This window comes from Tachypleus tridentatus, chromosome 9 (assembly GCF_004210375.1).
Source record: "Tachypleus tridentatus isolate NWPU-2018 chromosome 9, ASM421037v1, whole genome shotgun sequence".
NCBI classification, from domain to species: Eukaryota; Metazoa; Arthropoda; class Merostomata; order Xiphosura; family Limulidae; genus Tachypleus; species Tachypleus tridentatus.
Window position 1 is genome coordinate 52,855,802 of NC_134833.1, and position 22,188 is coordinate 52,877,989.

Genomic DNA, 22,188 nt, shown 5'->3' on the forward strand with positions numbered 1-22,188 from the left:
AGGTAGAGGTTAATTAATTAACTGTAAAAAAATATTTCCTAATAAAACTCAAGTACTTTATTCAGAGTAAAAGTTCAGCAAAGAAATAAGGAGGGACGATTAATATTAAATACAGTTTATTGTCATTTGATTTTGTTTCATTATTTTTTCGTTTGGTTGTTTCAAATACTCTGACAAGAAAAAAACAAGAGCTATTCGTTTTAAATTGGTAAAACTAGAGGAAAAACAGATGATTGAGATTATCCGTCACCAGTTCTTGGGCTACTCTAATCGAACAGTGGGACTTGACATTGTTTCCTATAATTCATCTACATCCGTAGAGAGTGGAACACGATTGTGCGTGTATGGGAAACGAACCAAGGATCTTCAAATTCATAGTCAGACAAGCAAACACTTAGTCAAATCCGGCTAAATTGTTTCGTCTGGAACGCTAAAAATCTTCGAAACATTAAGATAACCAGAAATTTTAATGTTAACACTGAAGCTTAATCCCATTAATACCCGTAAACTATTACAGAACTCACGATCAACATAACTGTTACGCTGTATGGTTTTTGGTCAAGCTAACATCTTTAGAGTAACTAAACCAACATAAATTTTGCTTTTACTCCTGTGCGTATATGTGAACTTTGTAAATCAAACATTTTTCATCTGATTTAATCACATTTGTTCCAAAAACTGAATGTCACCCAAGGACCAGTTATTTGTCTTTTGTCAAAGGACAAGGTCACATTGAAGTTCAACTATATACCTCAAAAAGTTTCTAACTGATTTTGATTAAAGTTCGTACAAAGGTTTGAATGTTTTCCTTGAAACAAACTTTTAACTTGTGATGAATTTAGCTTTAAGTCAAAGTGAAGGTCAACAACTTCGGTTATAATGTTTGAAAATTGGAATCTGAAAAAACAGTTACAACTGGAGAATAAGTTTAGATGAAAAATTCGGTCTTGTTATTTAAACCTTTTGGTGTACATTTTAGTTTTGTCACAGTAAAGATTGTAAAATCATATGATAGGAATAAAGTATTTCTCGTTTATAGTTAGTTTATTTTTTTCATTTCTTAGATAGGTTTATCATTCAGTAGTTTCTATTTTTTGGCACATTTTTCAAGAGCCTTCATCAAGTAAAGTTTTATGTCAAATGCGATTCAAAAACATTTTTTCAGTGTTAATTCTGTGAGATTAGGCACTAAACAAAAATGTAGAAACGCAGTTAAATATTCTATAATATAATGACCCTATTCTTCCATTCTTATAATAGAATGGTTTTCTATTTACTAGTAACTGACCTGACATTGGTAGTTTCCTTCATCCTCTAACATTGTCTTGGATATTCGGAGGTTGTAAATCCCTTCTCCTTTGTCTATCATCATTGAATACCTTTTAAAGCCAGGAATTGCTGGGTCAAATCCTGTCACAATAAACATACTAGGTTCACTCCTCTTACCAAAAATACTTCATTTATCTTAAAACAAATTATTTGCAGACTCGAACTGGAATATTTTAATCAACTATAATAATCCTAATTCATCAAACATATTTGTAAACTACCACTATAATCTTAATTCATCAAATACATTTTTAATCTACCACTAAGATCCTGATTCATCAAAGATATTTTTACTCTACCATAATAACCATGATTTATTACAACACATTATTTGTATTCAAAGCAAACAGTTGGCTTATGTACTCGTGACTAAACTATTTTAAAATCTATTACCAGTAGTGGTAAATTCTCTACACAAATTCCAAATTTGATTACAATATATTCATATATATATATAAATATCTAAATGTTTCTTCTTGTATTTCAAATTTACCTTCTGTAATATCCAAATATGAGCTGGTTTTTATAAAATTTTTGCAATTCATTTTTACGTTGCTAAAACGCTTCGTATATATATTATTGATGGATCTATTAAGAGCTACATATCTGAACGTGATATTATTTTTCTTCCCATTTTCATGTGTTTTGATAGAACAATAAAAATTAATACATCCCTTGTGATATTATTTTGAGTAAGACAGTTAATATAAACTATACAACGAATCTGATTCCCAAATAATTTGATCGCAAGTGGTTTTGATCTTTAATTAAAATTAAAGCTTAAAATTGAATTAGCTACAATCATTCAATTATTAATTTTACACTTCGTCAACAGGTAAAGACTTGATGACTATTCTATCTTTAATCTGAGAAGTTGCTAGATCGTTTTCAGTATCTTTTAAAATTCTTGTCATTGTTTGTGCTATTTATGGTTACCTCAGTAATATTTAAATTGACCCATAAGCTTATTTTTAAATTTAATTATAGCTCTTAGATTAGTATTTAACCACGGAGAGAAAATAGTAATACACATGTATAAAATAATAATACTTAATTAGAATTACACATTACATTTAGGGTGAATAAATGTTTGTTTATAAATATATTTTCAATTCCCAGTATGATAAATAACTATTAGCTTTAGTAAATATTCAACGACACGTATTTGTATACCATAAAAATTGTCATTGGGAGGAAAATAAACAAATCTCCTATGTAACAAAGCAAAAGAACGCTAAGTGTAATAACTGTTTTAGAATATTGCATCAACAGAACATACGCATCTCAGACACATTCACTTCGTAAGATGGATCGCTATTAACTGTTTTTGATTTGCACTGTTTTTTTTCTTCTTTTATACCATAATATAATATAATTTTAAAATGTTTTATTACATCCCAATAATGATTACTCTTTTAGCAAATAGTCATTAATTGAAGGACTTTGGAAGTATTGACGTTTTTCCTTGTTTAATGTAAGGAAGGATTTCTTTATTTGATTTTGCGCATAACTACTAGAGGGCATTCTGCAGTAGTCTAGAAAAGACTAGAGAGGAGATAACTAGACAAAATCATTTGTCATCAATATCCGTCAGATACTGCTGTCAGCCTGGATAGTGAGATTTGTCCGTCACTCTTATCACACACCTATCACTCCAGAATGCTTTTTTATGGTAACCGGACGCGAATCAGAGTTTGATACGCTCGCTCAAAAGCCAATAACCAGTAAATATTGATGAATAGTGTCATGTGTTAAGTATTAGCTACTGCTAAACAATATCAGAGGCACTAAACATATCAGAAAATTGAAAAAAATCCCAATCCATCACTGAGCTACAGAAGAAGGAACTTCAAAATACACCAGTGGATTTAGACTAACTGTCTATGTCAAATTACTTTTCTTAAGGACCCAAAAACTTGTTTCTGTTTTGCATAATTCGGGAAAAAATATCTCCAGAAATAACAAATAATACGCGTTAATTCCCTATCCTCTTAACACAAACACACTCACACACAAATATATACATGTTTATATATAAGTGACAACCTTCACTTCAATGTTTAAATCTAGATAATTGTGGAACTCTTTACGTTTTTGTGTTTTTCACACAATTACTTTCTTAAGTCTCTCTTTCTGCCTAAAAAATGAAATGAGACTGTTGAAATTCCGAACTTTCACTGCTAGGGTTATGTCAAAATAATTAGAAGTAAATTAAAATTGTTCAATAAAAAAACAAGTAACAATAATGATTACAGCAATTAATGTAAAACAATGTGCTTATATACAAATATTTTTATAACAATTATTATGAATATTATGTTCTTATTATGTTTCATCTGGTAATGGATTAGATTGAATTTTGGTAAATAGAAACCAAACTTCATATCCTTTAGTTTTAAACTCGCATAAATTGTCCGTGTTCCGCTTATGGGCCCCAAAAAAACTTCCTTATGGTTCACAAAGACTCCAGTGAACCGATTACATCCACCAATTTTTTCTTCTTCTGTTATTCTAAAACAAACCTCTTTACGGCCCCTACCCACGTTGATCCTACTAGCTTGCGAGACGTACGATGTATAGGATTTTTAGGATGGACCTTGAAGAATCAGGTATATATATCTTCGAATTTTCTTTTACTTTTCTAATTTTTACTTCTGTAAATGATTAACAAAAATTCAGGGTTATAGGGCCCTGTAAAATGAACAAAGACCTACAGTCGTTAGTTTACCTATTTTCTTGTAATAATCCTAAAAATCTTAAAGTAAATCTTATTTTCTAAACCACCGCTTTGTATGTTACTGGAAATTAAAAAATATGCATTTACGGATATTCAATTTTTTATGAATGGAAATATACAACTATCGATTTAAATTAACGGCATCTCATAGTAAATACGCTTTTGTTAAATTAGCGAGTATTCGAACGGTATATAAAGCTATTTCACTTTCAAGGAAACCATCTTACTCTAACCATCAATCTGCTGTACTAAAATACCTTTACTGAGACGTTAAGCAATCTCTGGTCATGTAATGTTTTGGTCCACATTTTATCCATATAGTCCCATGTCTATGTAAGCTACTTGTACCTAATAAAGGCAAAAGCTTATCGAAACTGCTGCACATCTGTTACTTGTAATAAAGTTTTCTTCATTACCCATTTAAACCATCTTCCAACTTGAGTGTTCAAATGAATTAATCGTCCTGAAATTTAACTTTCTATATTGTTTGTTTTTACAAGTACATTATATATGTGGTTTGGGGAAGCCATCTCTCATCCTATGTAGACATCGACTGCGAAATACAGTGTGTGTGAAATGTGCAGAAGCTGCTTTTGGACGTTTTCGAACACGAGTTTTTCAGGATCGAGACATTAGGACAGTCATCATGAGTCACATATCGTCGATACCTGAACCAGCTGTAACGCTTCCACCAAAGGTGCATCCGGAGTATCTTGAAGATCAAATGGGAGGAATAAAGAAACAACCTCAGCGTCCTCGAAGAAGCCAAGATCAGCAGCATTGAAGCCACCATCATCAAAAGCCGCATCCGATGGAAAGGCCACATGCTCCGAATGGATGACAGCCGACTTCCGAAACAACTCCTGTATGGTCAACTGAAAAATGTAAAACGAATGAGAGGAAGACAGAAGAAGCGGTTCAAAGATGGCCTGAAGACAACACTCAAGAGCTGCAACATTGATGTTAACAATTGGAAAACTCTAGCCCACGACCGAACCACTTGAAGATCCATTATCCATTAGGGAGCAAAATTCTTTGAGTCATCAAAAAGACAACATTTTTAAGAGAAGCGAGAGAAGAGGAAACAGAGTCAGCTACTACTAAAACCTCTCCTTCCCTCTGAACTTACCTGCCTTTACTTCCAGAAGACCTGTGCAACAAGGATTGGCTTCATTAGCCATCTCCGGACCCATGTATGAACTTGGAGAACCCTCATTCTCGACCTTGAGGGATCGCCACGACGACAATAGTTTGTTTGTAAGTTCGTGCAAAGCTAGCAGACCTAATTTAGTAGTTAAAGACAAGAGGAAAAATAGCTAATCATTACTGTTCACCGCCAATTCGTGAGTTCCTCTTTTGTAATATAAATTAAGCTTTAAGAAAGCTTTAAAGAAGTGAAATTTGCAAACAAATAGTGGGATTGACCGACACTTTATAACACACGTACGGCTGAAAGAGCGAGCATGTTTGGTGGCATAGAGATTGGAAACCGCAAACCGCGAGTCAAGCGCCCTAACCACCTAGCCATGATATACATTAGTTTCACTTTAAACTAAATAGTTAAGAAAAAAATGTTGGTTATATATTTTCTCTCATGCTAAGTATATTTGCAACCGTTAGATTCAACTGAATGATATTTAAGTTGCTTATTTTAACCTTGACATAGCCATCTTCTAACCAATTAATGACATAGAACCAAAAGCAACTACTTAAATGTGTCAAGAGAAGAGAGGAAATAAGCCAAATTACTATTATATTTAATAGAAATATGAAAGCGCGCTCTGTTTGATATACTTAACGATAAAAAACAAAAAATATTAAGCTTGTAAAATAAAAGGTTGTTTTTATGAAATATTTCTCACTCCTCTGGTTTCTCTCAATTTTCTTTACAACTATGTTTACAAGGACCACTCTAGTTTCTGTTCAAGTACATTATGCATTCTGTTCTTATCTGTACTAACACCATTTTTATTAAGCCTAATGATTCTCATGCATATGGAAGTTTTATTTGGACCAAATTAACTAATTGAACTTCATAAGCCACACTACACCACTAACTTTAATGAACTTAATTAAGTCAGAAAAAAAAACAGGTTTCAAATACTACCTTTGAAAGAGTAAAAATGACCAAGCAATAGAGTATGTACGATTAAATTTAAATAAGTGCAGTTTAGCCTAGTTAGAGGCTAGAATGTTGTAATTTTAACCCACTGGTTCGAGAAAGATGTATGTCTTCGAAACAAACTAATATGCTTCCCACTTGTCATACCAAGAGATAAATAATGAGATAGATATATCAAATAATAATTATATTAAAATACATTGGTAAAGATTAGATATACAAAAAATATATTCATAATCAATTCTAAATCGCAGATATAACAAAGTAAACTTTCCTACCTAGTTTATCCTGTGATTTTATTTTTTAACATAAAGGTTTAAGACAGCAACCATCCATCTGGTAATCGACTATTACCATGTTAGTTTCATTTGCGTCAATATATGCAACAACAAAATGCTTCCAATTCCAGTTTTTCAAAGCCTTAGATGATGTATATGTTAACGAAAGTAAGGATGCTGAAGTCTAGTTGATATCTGATTGGTTGTAATGTTAACATTCTACTGATTTTATTCTCCTTTTTGGGTGAAATACGAACTTGTACACAAGCATTATTTCATTTCGACAGTATGTTATCTTCATGTCATATTACTTTCATTTCTGTTACAATATATGTTGCTGTTTTGTTTTTTACGGTATTTAAAGGCAACCAGATAAACCATATTCTAATATAAAAACAAAAAAAAATGAAAGTTTGTTTTGTTTGTTTGTTTTTTGAATTTCGCACAAAGCTACTCGAGGGCTATCTGTGCTAGCCGTCTCTAATTTAGCAGTGTAAGACTAGAGGGAAGTCAGCTAGTCATCACCACCCACCGCCAACTCTTGGGCTACTCTTTTACCAACGAATAGTGGGATTGACCGTCACATTATAATGCCACCACGGCTGAAAGGGCGAGCATGTTTGATGCGATGGGGATGCGAACCCGCGACCTTCAGATTACGAGTCGCACGCCTTAACACGCCTTAAAAAAAGAAAAAAAAAGAAAGAAAGTAAACACATTTCCAGAGATTTATCGTGGTGTTACAGAAATGATTCTTTTTTTTCGACAAAACACAGTAGAGGTATTTTAAAATGAAAATTAATGTAAGAAATCATAGTTTCAAAGTAAGAACCTGGTTGAAGGATGAGGATTTCCTTGAAAACAGCTCAGTGTTGATTTAAAACTTGAAATTGTCGATGAAACATTATTTATAATAATAGGATATTAAACTATCAAGAAGTTCTCTTGTGAAATTGGGATATGAAAGTATGACATTTGTTTTTGATAAATCATATTTATGTTTCCAACCTATACTGCACTAGTAGAGTAAGGCTTGTCTCTTCGAGCTCGGAATATTGTTGATCACGTGGAAAACAACTAGTTATTAGTGTGTCCTGCGTATAGGACTCCTTAACCAATACCAACACAACCTACCCTTTACCATACTGTGATTGGGAATCGCATTATAATACTCTCAGTGTTGAAAATGCAAGCTAATTCGGTATTGGATTCCGAACCTGCAGGTTGTGATCCGAGCACCTAAACCACAATAATATGTAAAGATCCAAGTAAAACGAATGTTAGGGGGGAGAAATATCCACTGCTAAACTTCAGTTTTAACAACAATTTTGGGCATAAAAAGTCTCATTGTATATGCTTGCGATATATTCGCGTATCATCATTTTCTTTCAAACTGGTATTAAATATTTAGCAGGAAAACTTCAAAACTTCAAAACAAAGAATCACGAGTTTTTGTTATAAATATATAAAAGTAACATATTTATATACTAAAATAAATATTTATCTGATTTTTCTACAAGTTCACACTTTTATACAATACGAAGATACGTAATAAGATCTTTACTACGCTCTAATATATTATATATTATCACTACAGAAAGGCACGTGACAAGATATCAAGGAAAATACAAGGGTGACAAGCATCTTTAAGGAGACGCCACTACACTGGCCTTTTCATGTTTGGTAGCTGCTGGTCATGGTGGTCGTGGCCTACAGATTAGCATGAATGATTTATAGGGACTGAGGAATAGTTATAAAAGTAGCAGTCAAGCTCCATATTTATTTTAAATAGCTATATAAAGTCAATCTGGCGGCAGGTGGAGTTGAATGACTGCTTTTCATTTGATCAGTAATTCCACTGCAAAGTAAACGACCACTTCAGGGTGATAAGGGTGCCGTTCATTTTGAAAGTTGTCATTTTTAGTTGCAGTTGCAAATAGGTTAGAATGGGAAATTAGCTCTGAAATTTCAGAGGTACATTAATTATTTAGTTATTATTTCTAATACAGTGATCAACAGTTATTGATTGATAAACAACAAAAGGTGAAACACCATTGAATGTCTTGTTAAGAAACTGCTCACCATTTTATTTTCGACTAAAATGATTTTTTTATTCGTTTAGCATTTCAATGGAATAATATCGAAACGCGATATTTTCCATCTGGTTTCATAATTTGAGGTGTCATAATGAAGTAAACATGGATATAAATCAAGGCGTCTTTTCGACACTACGAAACATGATGAGCCGAAATGTTTCATGCTAGTGTTTCAAGTGTTTGTGTTATGAATTCTAATGTGTCGCATAAAATTACTGAAATAGCTATACCCAAAAAGAGGGGACTTCGTGGATAAGACAAACGAGAGTAACGTATGACTAGTAAGCAAATACTAAACCTGTTTATGTATTCGCATTTTTATCAATAACTACTATTGCTTAGCATAAAAACAAGATAATATAATATATTATATAAGGCTAAGTGTGGTTTACAGAATTATATTTGAGGGCTTATGGATCTAATTCCGTTGTCTCAAATTTGTGTCTTCAACTTTGGAGCCATGAATGCATTATAAGGGTGGAAGAAATATTCAAGAGTAGCTGCCTTCTCCATGACTGGGCATGGCCTAGTGGTTAGGGAGCTTGAATTGCAATCTACTGGCCATGTGTTCGAATCCCATCACCAAATATGACTGCCCTACAGCCATGGGGAGGTTATAATATGACAGAATCTCACTATTCTATTCGAATAGCCCAAGAGTTGGCAATTGGTGAAGTTGATTAGCCCGCTGCCGATTGTCTGCCGATTCTATATTAGGGACAAATAACCCTTGAGTAGTTTTTTACAAAATTCGACAATAACAAAAATTAATGTTGTCAGAAAATCCCCAAATAGTTGCCTGAAACACTTATCAGCTACGAGTACTGTGAAAAGTACAACTTATCAATTCTTGTAAGTTATGTAAAAGTAATTATTTACTTAAAAAAGAAATGTGAAGTATAGATAAGTCATTAGCAAAATATATAATTTATACATTGGCAGAGTGTTCGAAGAGCAGATTTAAAATACAAGAAATCATGATTCAAATTTCTATCTTCAAAGCTGCCAATGACCAAAATCTTCTGTAATAAGAAATAAACAAAACAAAACAGACAAACAAAGTGTCTTTCCTTGTGGTCTGCCAGTTAAAAAGAATATCCGAAACATACCAAACAATATAATGCATGCATTAAAATGTAAGCACACCAGTGTAAAATATTTTCGGTGTTTACATATCGTGAGATGTAACAAGGATATACGCGTAGAAACCAACTTCTTTTACAAAGTTAGCATTATGAATAATGATTAGCTTTCAGTACAGGGGTGTAAGATAAATAGTTCAGTGTACTGCAGTTCTCTGGATTATCACGCAAAATTTCATGCACAAATTACAGAAGTAACACACTCCATTCAATCAGTTCTGAGCAGGATTTTAAGCCAATTTAATTTACCAAGTATAATAAGAAAATTATACAGATGTATCTTATGATATTTAGTTTCCTTACATACCAAGTATACATTATTATTAATTGTTTGGTAACAAAAGACAAAGATAAATTAGCTATATTTCACGAACAAATTTCTGTAGTTTCTGTTTATGGTACAAACTGAAACATGAGTTAAAAATTATTTTCTGTCGAAAGTATTTAGCGCCTACTAGCGGAAGCTTTTCGAAATTAATTTCAAAATTACCAGGACTGCTAGTTATTAAAAACTTTACAGTTATACATTAAAGTAATGACATACTGAAAATTGTTGTAAAATGTTTGTAAACTTTTACTGCTTTGAACAAAACTAATTTTTCACGTGATTTTATTCAACACATGCGTGCATAAAGTAGAAATAAATTAAATTCAAAATGAAACTCATTGCGAATAATAGAACAAAATAATTATAATACAGCTACGAATAAAGTTTGTTAGAAAAATACCATTTATTTTTAGATCCTACGAATAGTGTAGACACTTTAATGAATTTTTCATAATTTTTTCCACCATTTTAATTTCTAAAGTAATGACAGCCACATATTTCATATCGACTATTATCTTGTCAATAAAAAAAATATATATATATTGAGTATTTCTATCATTTCGAAACATATATATTTCAACAGCTTTATGTATTCCAAAAAGGTAAGTTCAAAACGTAATACTATTCACAATAAACACTTATTTTTGTGTTTGTGTATGTAATAAATATTTTTAACAGAAAACATAAAAAACTAAAAGTGTTTGCTTTGTTTCTATTGTTCTGTCAGATTTATAACGATAAGTAATAGAAATATGTAAAATAAGACTTTACAAGTAATAGAGAATGTTACGTATTATAATTCAAATCGGACAAGTCTCCGATTTATGATGTTAGGTATGTTACTTATTGAGATTTCAAATAGCTGGAAATTTTAATTTTAATTTAGAAGTTGCGTGTCAGTATGTATCAAATTTATGATGCTTACCAACATGATTGATGTACATAGTTTGCTTTCTTAACACATATATGTTTTAACATACAAATATCAATAAAATGTATCACAACGGCTATTACAAATAATTATTATAAATAATAATTTATCTACACACTTAGAGACCGTACTGAGTCTTCTATCTAGTCTAGAACTGAATCTTTTATCGATGGTTCATGGAGAGTAAATTAATTCTTTGTTAATACACTTATACAATTGACGGTTAGCTAGCTTGAAGCACCCGAAAGTTTTCATTGATTAAAATATCGAATGTCCTCGTAGAAATACTGATGCTCTGAGTTAACTCTCTGAATTTGAACGGTTCGTAATATTATAAATCTCTATATTTTCCTGGTAAAATTTTGTTTTTTTCCGATTAATAAGTGTTAATCACAATTATAGCTTTAAAACTTGTAGTATACCAACTGTATACTACAGTGTCTCGGCTAGCTGCTTTTATACAAATCACTCGAAATTCTTGAACCTTTAACAATATTCGAAGAGGCCGGCGTTTTCCTAAAGTAAACATTGTTGATTCTTACTCTCAAAAATCTTTTTACAAATTTAAAGAACAAGTGGGACTTACACAATACACATCCAACAGTATACAGTACATCATATGCAACAAACTGAAACAAACGTGAGTATTAAAATAAACGTATAACGGTAAATCAATTAAAAGACAGATGGAATGAGGCTCTGTAATGAATGAAAGCAGGTAAAGTAAAACTCTTCAGCAGTAGAGATATGTAGAATAAACAGGTAAAATAAGATTCTACAGCAATAGAGACAGGTAGAATAAGACTCTAGAAGTAAGAATACATTTTGTTTAGGCCAGAAGCATCAATACGTAAATATATGATTTTAAATCTTAAATTAATTAGTTTTATATAAAATTGGAAATAAAACACTTTTGTGAAATTAATTTAAATACCATTATGGAATTTCATAATGAATGTAATTATTTTAATTTAATTTCAAGAACTCGCAATTCAATTTAATAAAGGCACTCTTAAATGATCCTAAATACTATTCTAACCATAATAAAAGTACGAAAGTGGCTTACATGGTTCACTGATGACATAGTACATTGGATTCTGTATTAGAAAATTGTTCGATAAATTGGATTGATTTTTAAGAACTTAAATCTATCTAACGTGATGTGAATAAGGCAACTTTATATGGGCTTTAACGAATAATATGCAGGGCGACCGTCAACTGTTTTTAGAAATTACAGGTTAATAAAGACAATATGCATACGCATAGAGAAATACGGATCAATCTTGCGAAGTTATGAATGGCAGTATAAGGTTTCGCAGTATTCTACAATGCCATATGCAGAGTAATAGTTTTGAAGCTATTTTGTCATCACAGGAAAATAAAGTCTCAAATAGAAGAGAATGTGAAGAGCCATCAGTAAAACAGGGATTCATATTTCAGAAGCTTAATATCCTTATCATGATGTGCAGCTATTTCGTGCAATGGGACATATAACACAGATTTATGACATCCGAGAATAGGAACGACTTATATCTGTAGCTATGAAGCAAGAAAATAGTTCCGAACACTGTATGATAGCGTGTGCTATACGACAATGGAAATCCCTGGACCTTACAAGAATTTTTGAAATATGTGATTAAAGCTTGAGAGAAAAATAAAAGTTCGTCTAGAAATAAAAGAAAAAAACGCACGTTATAATGACTGTATTAAATTGCTCATATTTACTGAAATCACGAGTTTGAATAAGGGTATACTTAGAAACGAAGAAAATGTATTCTGGAATGGCACATCCATGACAATGAAGAATCACATTTTCAGTTCGCAGAACGACTGATACCATACCATTCTTGAATAACGACATAATTGAAATATTTTAAACTCATTTTTCAATATATTAATTAATTGTATCTGTATACTGTACTTATGGCAAGGCTACATAATGAGAGTATTTGCCGCAGTCTCTAATTCTGAACTACTGTCCAGAGAGGATTGTTTGTTTGTTTGTTTGTTTGTTTGTTTTTGAATTTCGCACAAAGCTACTCGAGGGATATCTGTGCTAGCCGTCCCTCAGTTAGCAGTGTAAGACTAGAGGGAAGGCAGCTAGTCATCACCACCCACCTCCAACTCTTGGGCTACTCTTTTACCAACAAATAGTGGGATTGACCGTCACATTATAACGCCCTCACGGCTGAAAGGGCGAGCATGTTTGGTGCGATGAGGATACGAACCCGCAACCCTCAGATTACGAGTCACACGCCTTAACACGTTTGGCCATGCCGGGCCATCCAGAGACGAAAGTCAATCGGTGGTTCCCTACCACCATTCATCCAAGTTAAATGAATGACTATCACTCTTATAACGTATCAATAGTTTAGAATACTGGAGATATTTTATACCATTGTATGAATTCAAACCAATGTCTTCAGTTCGCTTTGCCTTCTCCTTTCTAGCATTAATAGCATTGACTATATATAGCCTCCTAGTGGCATAGCAGCATGCCACGACGCTATATTCCTGGTTTCGACACCTGTGATGGGCAGACCACAGATAGCCTATTGTGTTGATTTATGCTTAACGTCAAACAAAGAAACAAAACTATATATAAATATATAGACATACATAATTTATTATATGCATATATTTATCTGAGTATGTATGTGGAGACAAATGTATTTCACCTTACCATCTTCAAATATTTCACTTGAATATAACATCCGTAATAGTACACAAGTGTCTGGAAATTTATTTTTCTATGCAGGAACACACCATACTAACTTACATAAACATTTAGATATGCTATTATTCAAACTTGAAAGTTATGGCAAATTTCTTGATAAGAATTTAATAATGATTAATGTGAAGCAGAATGTGTGGGTCATTTCCTATAGCTTTTTGTATTTAGTCTATTAAAATGCAGTGGCAAAAGTAATATAAATTAAAGGGATATTAATCGTCAAAGTTTTACAAAACATCACTTGAGGTTTTGATATATATATATGTGTGTATTTCCTATTCTGTTATGAGTTTAAGCTATTAAAGTGAATAATGTTGATATTTTAGAATAATTATAAAAAAATTCAAAATAAACGAACATGGATATAATAAAGCTAATAATGGTTTGCTGTGTGTGGGTGTATATTTTGTTTGAAGTAAAAGGAGACAAATCTGATTGAATTTATTCATAATATCCATTTTAATTCTTAGTAAATGTAATAATTATTATTTTTTAAATATTTCACTCACTCACAGTTATTAAAGGTATTATTTAGAGCAAATTACATTCTGAGATTTCAGCTCAAGGTATTGTTGTATTCTATTGGAAATCCATTTAACAAGAGACTGGAAAAAGGATAATTTGCTGTCGGGCTGTATATTGGCCCTGTGGTAATACCCTGAACATCAAGACCATAGTAGCACAGCAGTATGTCTCCTGACTTAAAACGCTAGAAACCGGGTTTCGATACTAGTGGTTGGCAGATCACAGATACCCCATTGTGTAGCTTTGTGCTAAACTGCAAAGAAACTAAACTTCGGATCAGGTTGTCCGGATTCAATTCTATGCGATATTACAAAATTTTCGAGCTCTTCCTGAAAGACAAAGAGCATTTCAGTTAGATAAGGACCTCAGATTATATTCTGTTTTCAGGAACGATATTTCAAGGCTTCTGAGAACGCAATCTTCCACATCAGTTTCAGAACTTCTGGCTCTTCGGCGGCTCTAATGTAAATCTGAGGACACATAGCGTTAAAAATTGTGTTACGATACTTGCAGGTAACTATTGTGTATCTTTGTGTTTAATAAAAACAAATATTACAAATAAAAACTAGCGAAAAATATGTTCATGGTCAAGATGGTTAAAAAAATCACAAAAAGTCTCTTGAAGTAAAAACGTATCTCAGGACAGCTGGTATAGATATTAACACTTACCAATAAATAAGGTCAAAACGTTGTTCTCTGCTTTATCAGTAAAAGCGTTACTAGCTGTCCTGTCTTTTTTATACCTTCTTAACATAAAAAACTGCATTAAATTATTTTTGCCGCTGAAGATATTATTTTGTAACTTACTTTAGTGAATTTTATTTTTCTCACTTTTAACCTGATGCAGACTATATCTACGACTGCGTAATGACATTTACGTCAGTAGAAATAATATTTTGTAGTCAACAAATAATTCTGTTTCAGTTGTTTGACTGTACTCCAGAATACAAATACCTGTAGAATTACATCGTCTTTATTGCTCGAACTTGCGTGGAAGATAGATATGAGTAAAATAAAAAAAAAAATGCTTGTGAAGGTAGAAACAATAGCACTAGAATACAAATATTCGCTGTCAACTGGAATAAAACACCTCAATGAATAATTGAACATCCAACCGTAATAAGACGGAGATGGTAAGTTTTTTTTTGTTTTTTTTAATTTCGAGCAAATCTACACGAGGGCTATCTGCGTCATCTGTCCCTAATTTAGTAGTGTAAGACTAGAGGGAAGGCATTTAGTCATCACAACTCACCACAAACTCCTAGGCTACTCGTTTGCCAACGAGTAGTGGAATTAACTGTAACATTATAACGCCTTCACGGCTGAAAGATTTGAGCTCGCGAACCTCAGATTACGAGTCGAGTGCCCTAAAAACTTGGCCATGTCGAGCCCAGGAGACGGTAAGAAAATAGAAAATAAACCTGGAAAACCGGTTCACATGTAAATACACGAACGAAGTTTCTTTATACTTTTATTACTAATGAGATCCATGTGGAATCCCTTTTGTTTAAACACGTCTCATTCTAAACAATTTATGCCTAAAATCACCTCAGAGTTCTCGATATTCTTGCCTACAGATCCTGCATTAAGAATCACGCAAAAATTTCATCAACATTTTAATCAATCCAGTAATAACTTATTGGATTCCCAATGAATTTTTCATTAAAAATGTAGTATTTTGACCCAATTATGTCTTGTGAGTGTTTTTTACAGGCAGAGACATAAAAGCACCAAATATATTGCTGGTACTGGTAGAGTTAACGCTGTAAAAGTGAGTCGGATTTAAAAGAACTACTACGTCATTAGTATAGTTCAGTATGACAAGAGAAAATATGTTTTAAAGTTAAGCACAAAGCCACACAATGGGCTACCTGTGTTCTGCCCACCATATGTAGCGAGACCCAGTTTCTAACATTGTAAGACCGCAGACATACCGCTGTGCCACTGGGGGAGGGGCATATGTGAAGAAGGTAATATTTAAATACTTTTATTCTTGATACATAAGTCTATTTATGAAACTACTCTGCATTATTTGCTTCTTAAAGAGAAAAGTGGCAGATCTTTATCATCTATATATTTGGCCAACAGACTTTCCCTATCATTCGACAATGCTATTCAGTCATAGTAGACTAATGGCTTGTGGGTGGATGTCACATCCTCTCAGAAGATGGAGCTCATGTAATGAAAGTACAGAGAGATGAAAAATATCGAGACACCTCAGTTTCTAAGGTGAATAATTAGATCAATGCACCCTTATTTAAACCACTTTAGCAGCATAAAACTACATACAAGTCTGCAGCTATTAGGTACAGAAGTTGGTTCTTGAATTTGTGACAAACAGTAAAAAAGAAACAGAAAAAATCTAGTTTACTTGTTCCTCAGCTCTTTTGAATGATATATAAAAACTTTATTAGAATAAAATACACATATAAATTATAATAGTATACAATTTGATGCTAATAAAAATCATGACCCTGTTTCCAACTGAGAAATAATGCAATTCAATAACAAACTAAAGTTCAGATTGAAATAGTTGTTTAAACAATTGCTGAAATAAATTGCTTTTGTCGCAATTCAATCAGAATTTTATTAGCTCTGGTACTACACGAAAGACCTTGTCGGCAAGTACAGAAAAGTCTTCGTCGGACATTAATGTTGTCACATAGTTTGTTTTCTTTTCATTTATATGGAATTAGAGCTTCCATAGCTCGCAGTTTCATGAGATGGGATTTCTACACTGTATGGTCAACAATGTATAGCAAATTAAGAATTAAGTCCTACTTCTATGTCCATAAAAGCGTTTCTATTTATCACATGTTCATGTTAACTTCTTTTCTACCATACCTGTAAACTCATCCGACTGGTCACTCGTGAACTTATTCTTTGCATTTTAGTTGTATTAATTGTAATATTAGTAGTTGATATTCACGTGAAAGGTCTGAGAAAACATACCAAGATATATGGCCTAAGGTTGACCTTCTCGTCCTTCTACAGTAGGACCAGTGGTGTCTGGCAATAGAGCACGACCATGTCCATTATATGAGTATGATCGGTGATCAACGAAATAGTTTCAAAAGAAGTACAGTTTGGTTTGGTTTGAATTTCACACAGAGTTACACGAGGGCTATCTGCGTTAGTCGTCCCTAATGTAGCAGTAATTAACTAGGGGGAAGGCAGTCAGTCAATACAATCCACTGTTGATTCTTGGGATACTCTTTCACCCACATAAAGTAGAATTAAACATTATATTATAACTCCCATAGTTTAAAGGGCGAGCAGAAGGGGGATTTGAGCCCACTATTGTCAACTTGCAAGTTCAGCGCCCTGGCCAACATGTCTAAGAATCATAGAAGATGTAACATTACTCCAATAAAATGGAATTAATAAATTGTACTTTGTGTTGCGATAATACGAGAGCTATGACTGATAAATCTGATGCTGTCTTAATAGACACAGTTGGAATGGTGTTAAAATGTATGCTTATTACACCTTTTTTATATTTAGTAGAAATATAAAATAATTAGTTCATTAGGTTAACACGACTATTTCTTTTTTTTTCTTAGGCTAAGAAATTCTATAAGTTCTTCAGAACTTTTTATTCGGTAACTTAAACGAGAATTCTGTACCTCACACTACAAGATGAAACAGGAATATTCGATATTGTATGAAAAAATTACATCTGAAAAATTTCCTAAAAGATTTATCGCCGTTGATTTTGTAATGCACGTTACATGTGTTCTGTTCTGGAATTGCATGTTTCAATGCATTTTCAACGTACGAAACTTCTTAGAAAAAGCTCACGTCATTTTGTTCTTTGTTAATATGTTTCAAACCTGGTTACTCTTTCTTATAGTTTTCTGAACTTTTAATTGCTATGGTTATCAGTAAATAGCTTATATTAAGAAAAGTATTTTGAGTCCAACTTCAATTGACAGTGAAATTCGTTGGGAGTTTACATAGGTCCGGAATGGTAAAGTGGTTAGACCTCTCGAATGCTAATCTGAAGGGTTTCGGTTCGAATCCCCATCACACTACACATGCTCGCTAATTTAGCCGTGGGGATATTATAATGTGACGGTCGATCCGACTCTTCGTTGTTAAAATGATAGCCCAAGAGTTGGTGGTGGACGGTGATGATTAGTTGTCTTCCATCTAGTCTTATACTACTAAATTAAGGACGTCTAGCGCAGAGAGCCCTTATGTAGCTTTGCGCGCAGTTCAAATGATCGATTTTACAGCTAAGTCAGTCTTGTAGAAGATTTTTATATAAATGGGATAGAGGTAAACGCGATACTTAACACAACGTGTTTGAAAGTTACCGTTTTGGTGACAGCCAAGTGTAACAGATTTACTAATATATATTTATTTTAATATCGATGCTTGTTTTAGTTAAATACATGTATCTTATATTGTTAAATGTGTATTGAAAAATTCCTGCCTATTCCTTATATTTGTTGAATTAACAATATACGTTTTATGAAAGCATTAGTGTACCTTCAAGTATTGTTGCCAACTGAAACTTCGAAAACATCACCTTACAAGTTTATAAATCGACGAGGCAATAGATGACGGATGCTAAAACTTTTATTAACGCTTATTAATCAGGAACGTGTGTAAATTTTGAACATTGCACACTGTTTAACTTCAATAAATTAACTGCGGATGTTGGTATTTATACAAGTACATTAGGTATCTTCAGCGGTGAAAAATTAGTTTGTAAACGGCGTGAGACAAGCCAAGAACAGCGAACTGCTGAGCTAGTTGTCAAGCAAACTGTATCGATATCAACTCGAACTTCATACTTTCATCATAAACTGTCGATAAAATAGTCAATTCCAGACCAGATGCAAGACTCAATATTGTTTGTATCAGGTCATTTCATAAGTAATGTCCGAAAATTTTATATAGAAAGTGCATCATCATTTCTGTCTTTGTAGAAAGCTTTAACGACTAAAATATGTACTAGGAGGTGTATAGAAATGTTCAGAGAAATGAAAGAAACTAACCCAACTCCACTTTTTTTAGATCATTAATCAAATAAACTCTTGTAAAAATGGATGTGTCGGAGGAGTACATTAGGTATATAATGCTTTATGGGTTTAAAAAAAGGCAATAGTGTAGAAACTACACGAAACATTCAAAGTGTTAATGGTGCGGAGTCTCTCAATGACAGAAAATGTCGAAGGTAGTTTGAGAAGTTCAGATCAGGTGACTACAGCTAAGTGATTCACCACTTGTCCTGTTGAGTTTAATGATGACTTGCTGCTGGTTGTACTTGATGAAGGTTATGCTGTAACAGTTGAAGAACTAGCACAGAAGCTTAATTCAACCCATTCAACCGTTCACCATCATCTACAACAGCTCGGAAAGGTACCAAAACTTGGAAAATGGGTCTCCCATGAGTTCACAAAAACCAACCTTAGAGTACAAGTAGACATTTGCACTTCTCTGCACTCTCGTGAACGTAACTCACCTTTTTTGGACAGATTAGTGACTGAAGATGAAAAATGGATATTTTATGAAAATGTTAAGCGCCGCAGACAATGGCTCACTGCAAATAAACTAGCTAAAGCACAGCTCAAAATGGACCTCCATCAAAGGAAAGTCTTACTAAGCGTTTGGTGGGATATTGTTGGTGTGATCCACTTTAAGTTGCTACCACTCAATCTAACGATTACATCAGACTTCTGTTGTTAACCATTAGAGCACTTGAATGTTTTACCGAAAGAATAGAGGCCTGCTTTGATCAGTTGTTCAAGATAATGCACGGCTCATACAACAAGGATTGTATTTGCAAAGATTGAAGAGTTAGATTGAGAAAACTTCCACATCCTCCTTATTCTCCAAACCTTGCCCCATCTGATTATCATCTTTTCGGAAGTTTGCAGAGCTATCTTGATGGAGAAGAGTTTGGAACACATGAAGATGTCAAAAATTACTCTCTCTATATTCTTCTCCTTCAAACCCCAAGAATATTTGAAGTGAAATTTAGAAGCTTATGAATCGTTGGCAGGAAGTAATTAATAATAATAGAACATGTGTTATTGATTAAATAACATTAGAAGCGTTTGAAATCCTTTGTATTTTTCTGAACCTAAAATCGAACATTACTTGAGGGATGACCTGATAAATTTGCAAAGCTTTTGTACATAAATCATTACTTATAATAACTATTTGTAATAAGTGTTATTATAAATTGCATTTTTGTTTGTATGTTAAAATATACAAAAGCATAGTCACTTCTCAACAATATACTGAAGTGATATTGAACACAATTGTACGACCTCTCGCGGGTGTAATTGGACTACACTTTATTCTCTTGCAGGATAATGCCTCGTGTCCCACTGCCAGGATTTTGATGATTCATCTTAAACAAGAAACTATAGAAGTCGTGGATTGTCTAGGAAAAGTTCCGAACTATATCCAACTGAATGTCTCTTGATATTTCAAAGCCCTAACTCATTATGTAGTATGTAAGAACTTGGCGTTGCCCTGAGTCAGGAACTCCTATAACGTCATCCTTGCATGATTAAAAGGATGCCCCACACCCTGTAAGTACCAAACCTGCATCAACGCCAGAAGGCATTACTCATTATCGAATATCTTAATTTGTCAAATCATAGTGTTCCACAGATATTGTTTTAGTCAGTTTGGCTGTTTTAAATTTCAGTGTTAGGATATTCAACGTGTTATAACTAGCAATGTATTATTAGTGAAATGAGAAACTATTCTATTCAGCGAAAAAAAAGTGCTCGTAGAGCAGCTAAAATTTCAGTTCTTTCGTAAGTGAATGTGCGAAAGAGAAATAAGCTGTTGTTTCCTGTGCTTATGCAGTTAGTCACGTTTGGATGTTTGTTTGCAATAGAGGCCATATAATGTAAGTCAACAAAAACAAGTTCAAAGAATGAACAAAATTATAAACTTTTATGACGTACACAGAAGCCTTACAGTTTAGTTCTTTATGTTGCATAATGACTAACACACGTTTTAGTTCTCAATAAAATATTCATCTCTGTCCTACGTGCGTTAAACAAAACGTCAAGTATTTCCAGATGGGTTCACTCCAAACTACAGCTAACTCCCGGGGAGATATGTGGATTATTTACACTGTCTGTACAAGTATGAAAACGTACAGAGCTTAAGTGTCTTTGAACTGGTAAGATTTACTGATACTTTACAAAAATAAAGAGAAATTACGCACCTTTTGCAAGAAATCCTACAAGCACTAATTACATTACGATTCTTAGTAACAGATAAAGAGCTGGATGGTTTAAATTGTGAGAAAATGCACTTTTTTAGACATAAGAAACAAAGTGGTTATTTTAAAATCTTGAGTTTGAAGCCCGATTTTCAATATTTTATAATATTGATAATAGATAAAAACGTGCTGCTGAACTATCGAATAGAAAAGTAGTTTAAAAGGTCTACTAAAGTCGAAACTCTCACGTTGCCAGTTATATAAAGACGTATCTATGTTTACATTCTTTATGCCGGACCAGTTTTATTACTTTTGTCCGGCCTGGCATGGCCAGATGGTTAAGGCGCTCCACTCGTGAGGGCATTATAACGTGACGGTCAAACCAAGAGTTGGCGGTGGATGGTGATGACTAGCTACCTTCCCTCCAGTCTTATACTGCTAAATTAGGGACGGCTTGCACAGATTGCTCTCGTGTAGCTTAGCATGAAATTACATTTGGAAGGTAGTTGTTATCCTTGGCTTTACATACGTGAAACATCTCAGTACATTTAATTTGCTGGGTACATTTTACCATGGCTTAAGCTAAAGAACTAAAGTCAAACAAATTAGAATTTTATTTATAGTTGGCAGAATACGATTTAGAAAACGTTCTTGATAGACTGCCAGAGAGTAGTAAGTATCGAACAACTTTGAGCTGAATAAAAGTATTAATTTTATATCATCTCCTTGTGGTGGTGGCCTAAAGTGCTAATTATGTTATTATTACAT

At 33.2% G+C, this 22,188-nt stretch overlaps 1 protein-coding gene across 2 annotated transcripts in view; it reads right to left on the reverse strand.

Annotated features, from left to right (window-relative positions):
* The window catches only part of LOC143225257 (nephrin-like), a 196,549-nt gene that overhangs the window by 81,107 nt on the left and 93,254 nt on the right, over positions 1 to 22,188 (reverse strand). For both annotated transcript variants that reach the window (XM_076454337.1, XM_076454336.1), the window contains exon 3: positions 1,289 to 1,410. In XM_076454337.1, the coding sequence (XP_076310452.1) occupies positions 1,289 to 1,410 (122 nt within the window). The remainder of the gene's footprint in view (positions 1 to 1,288; positions 1,411 to 22,188) is intronic.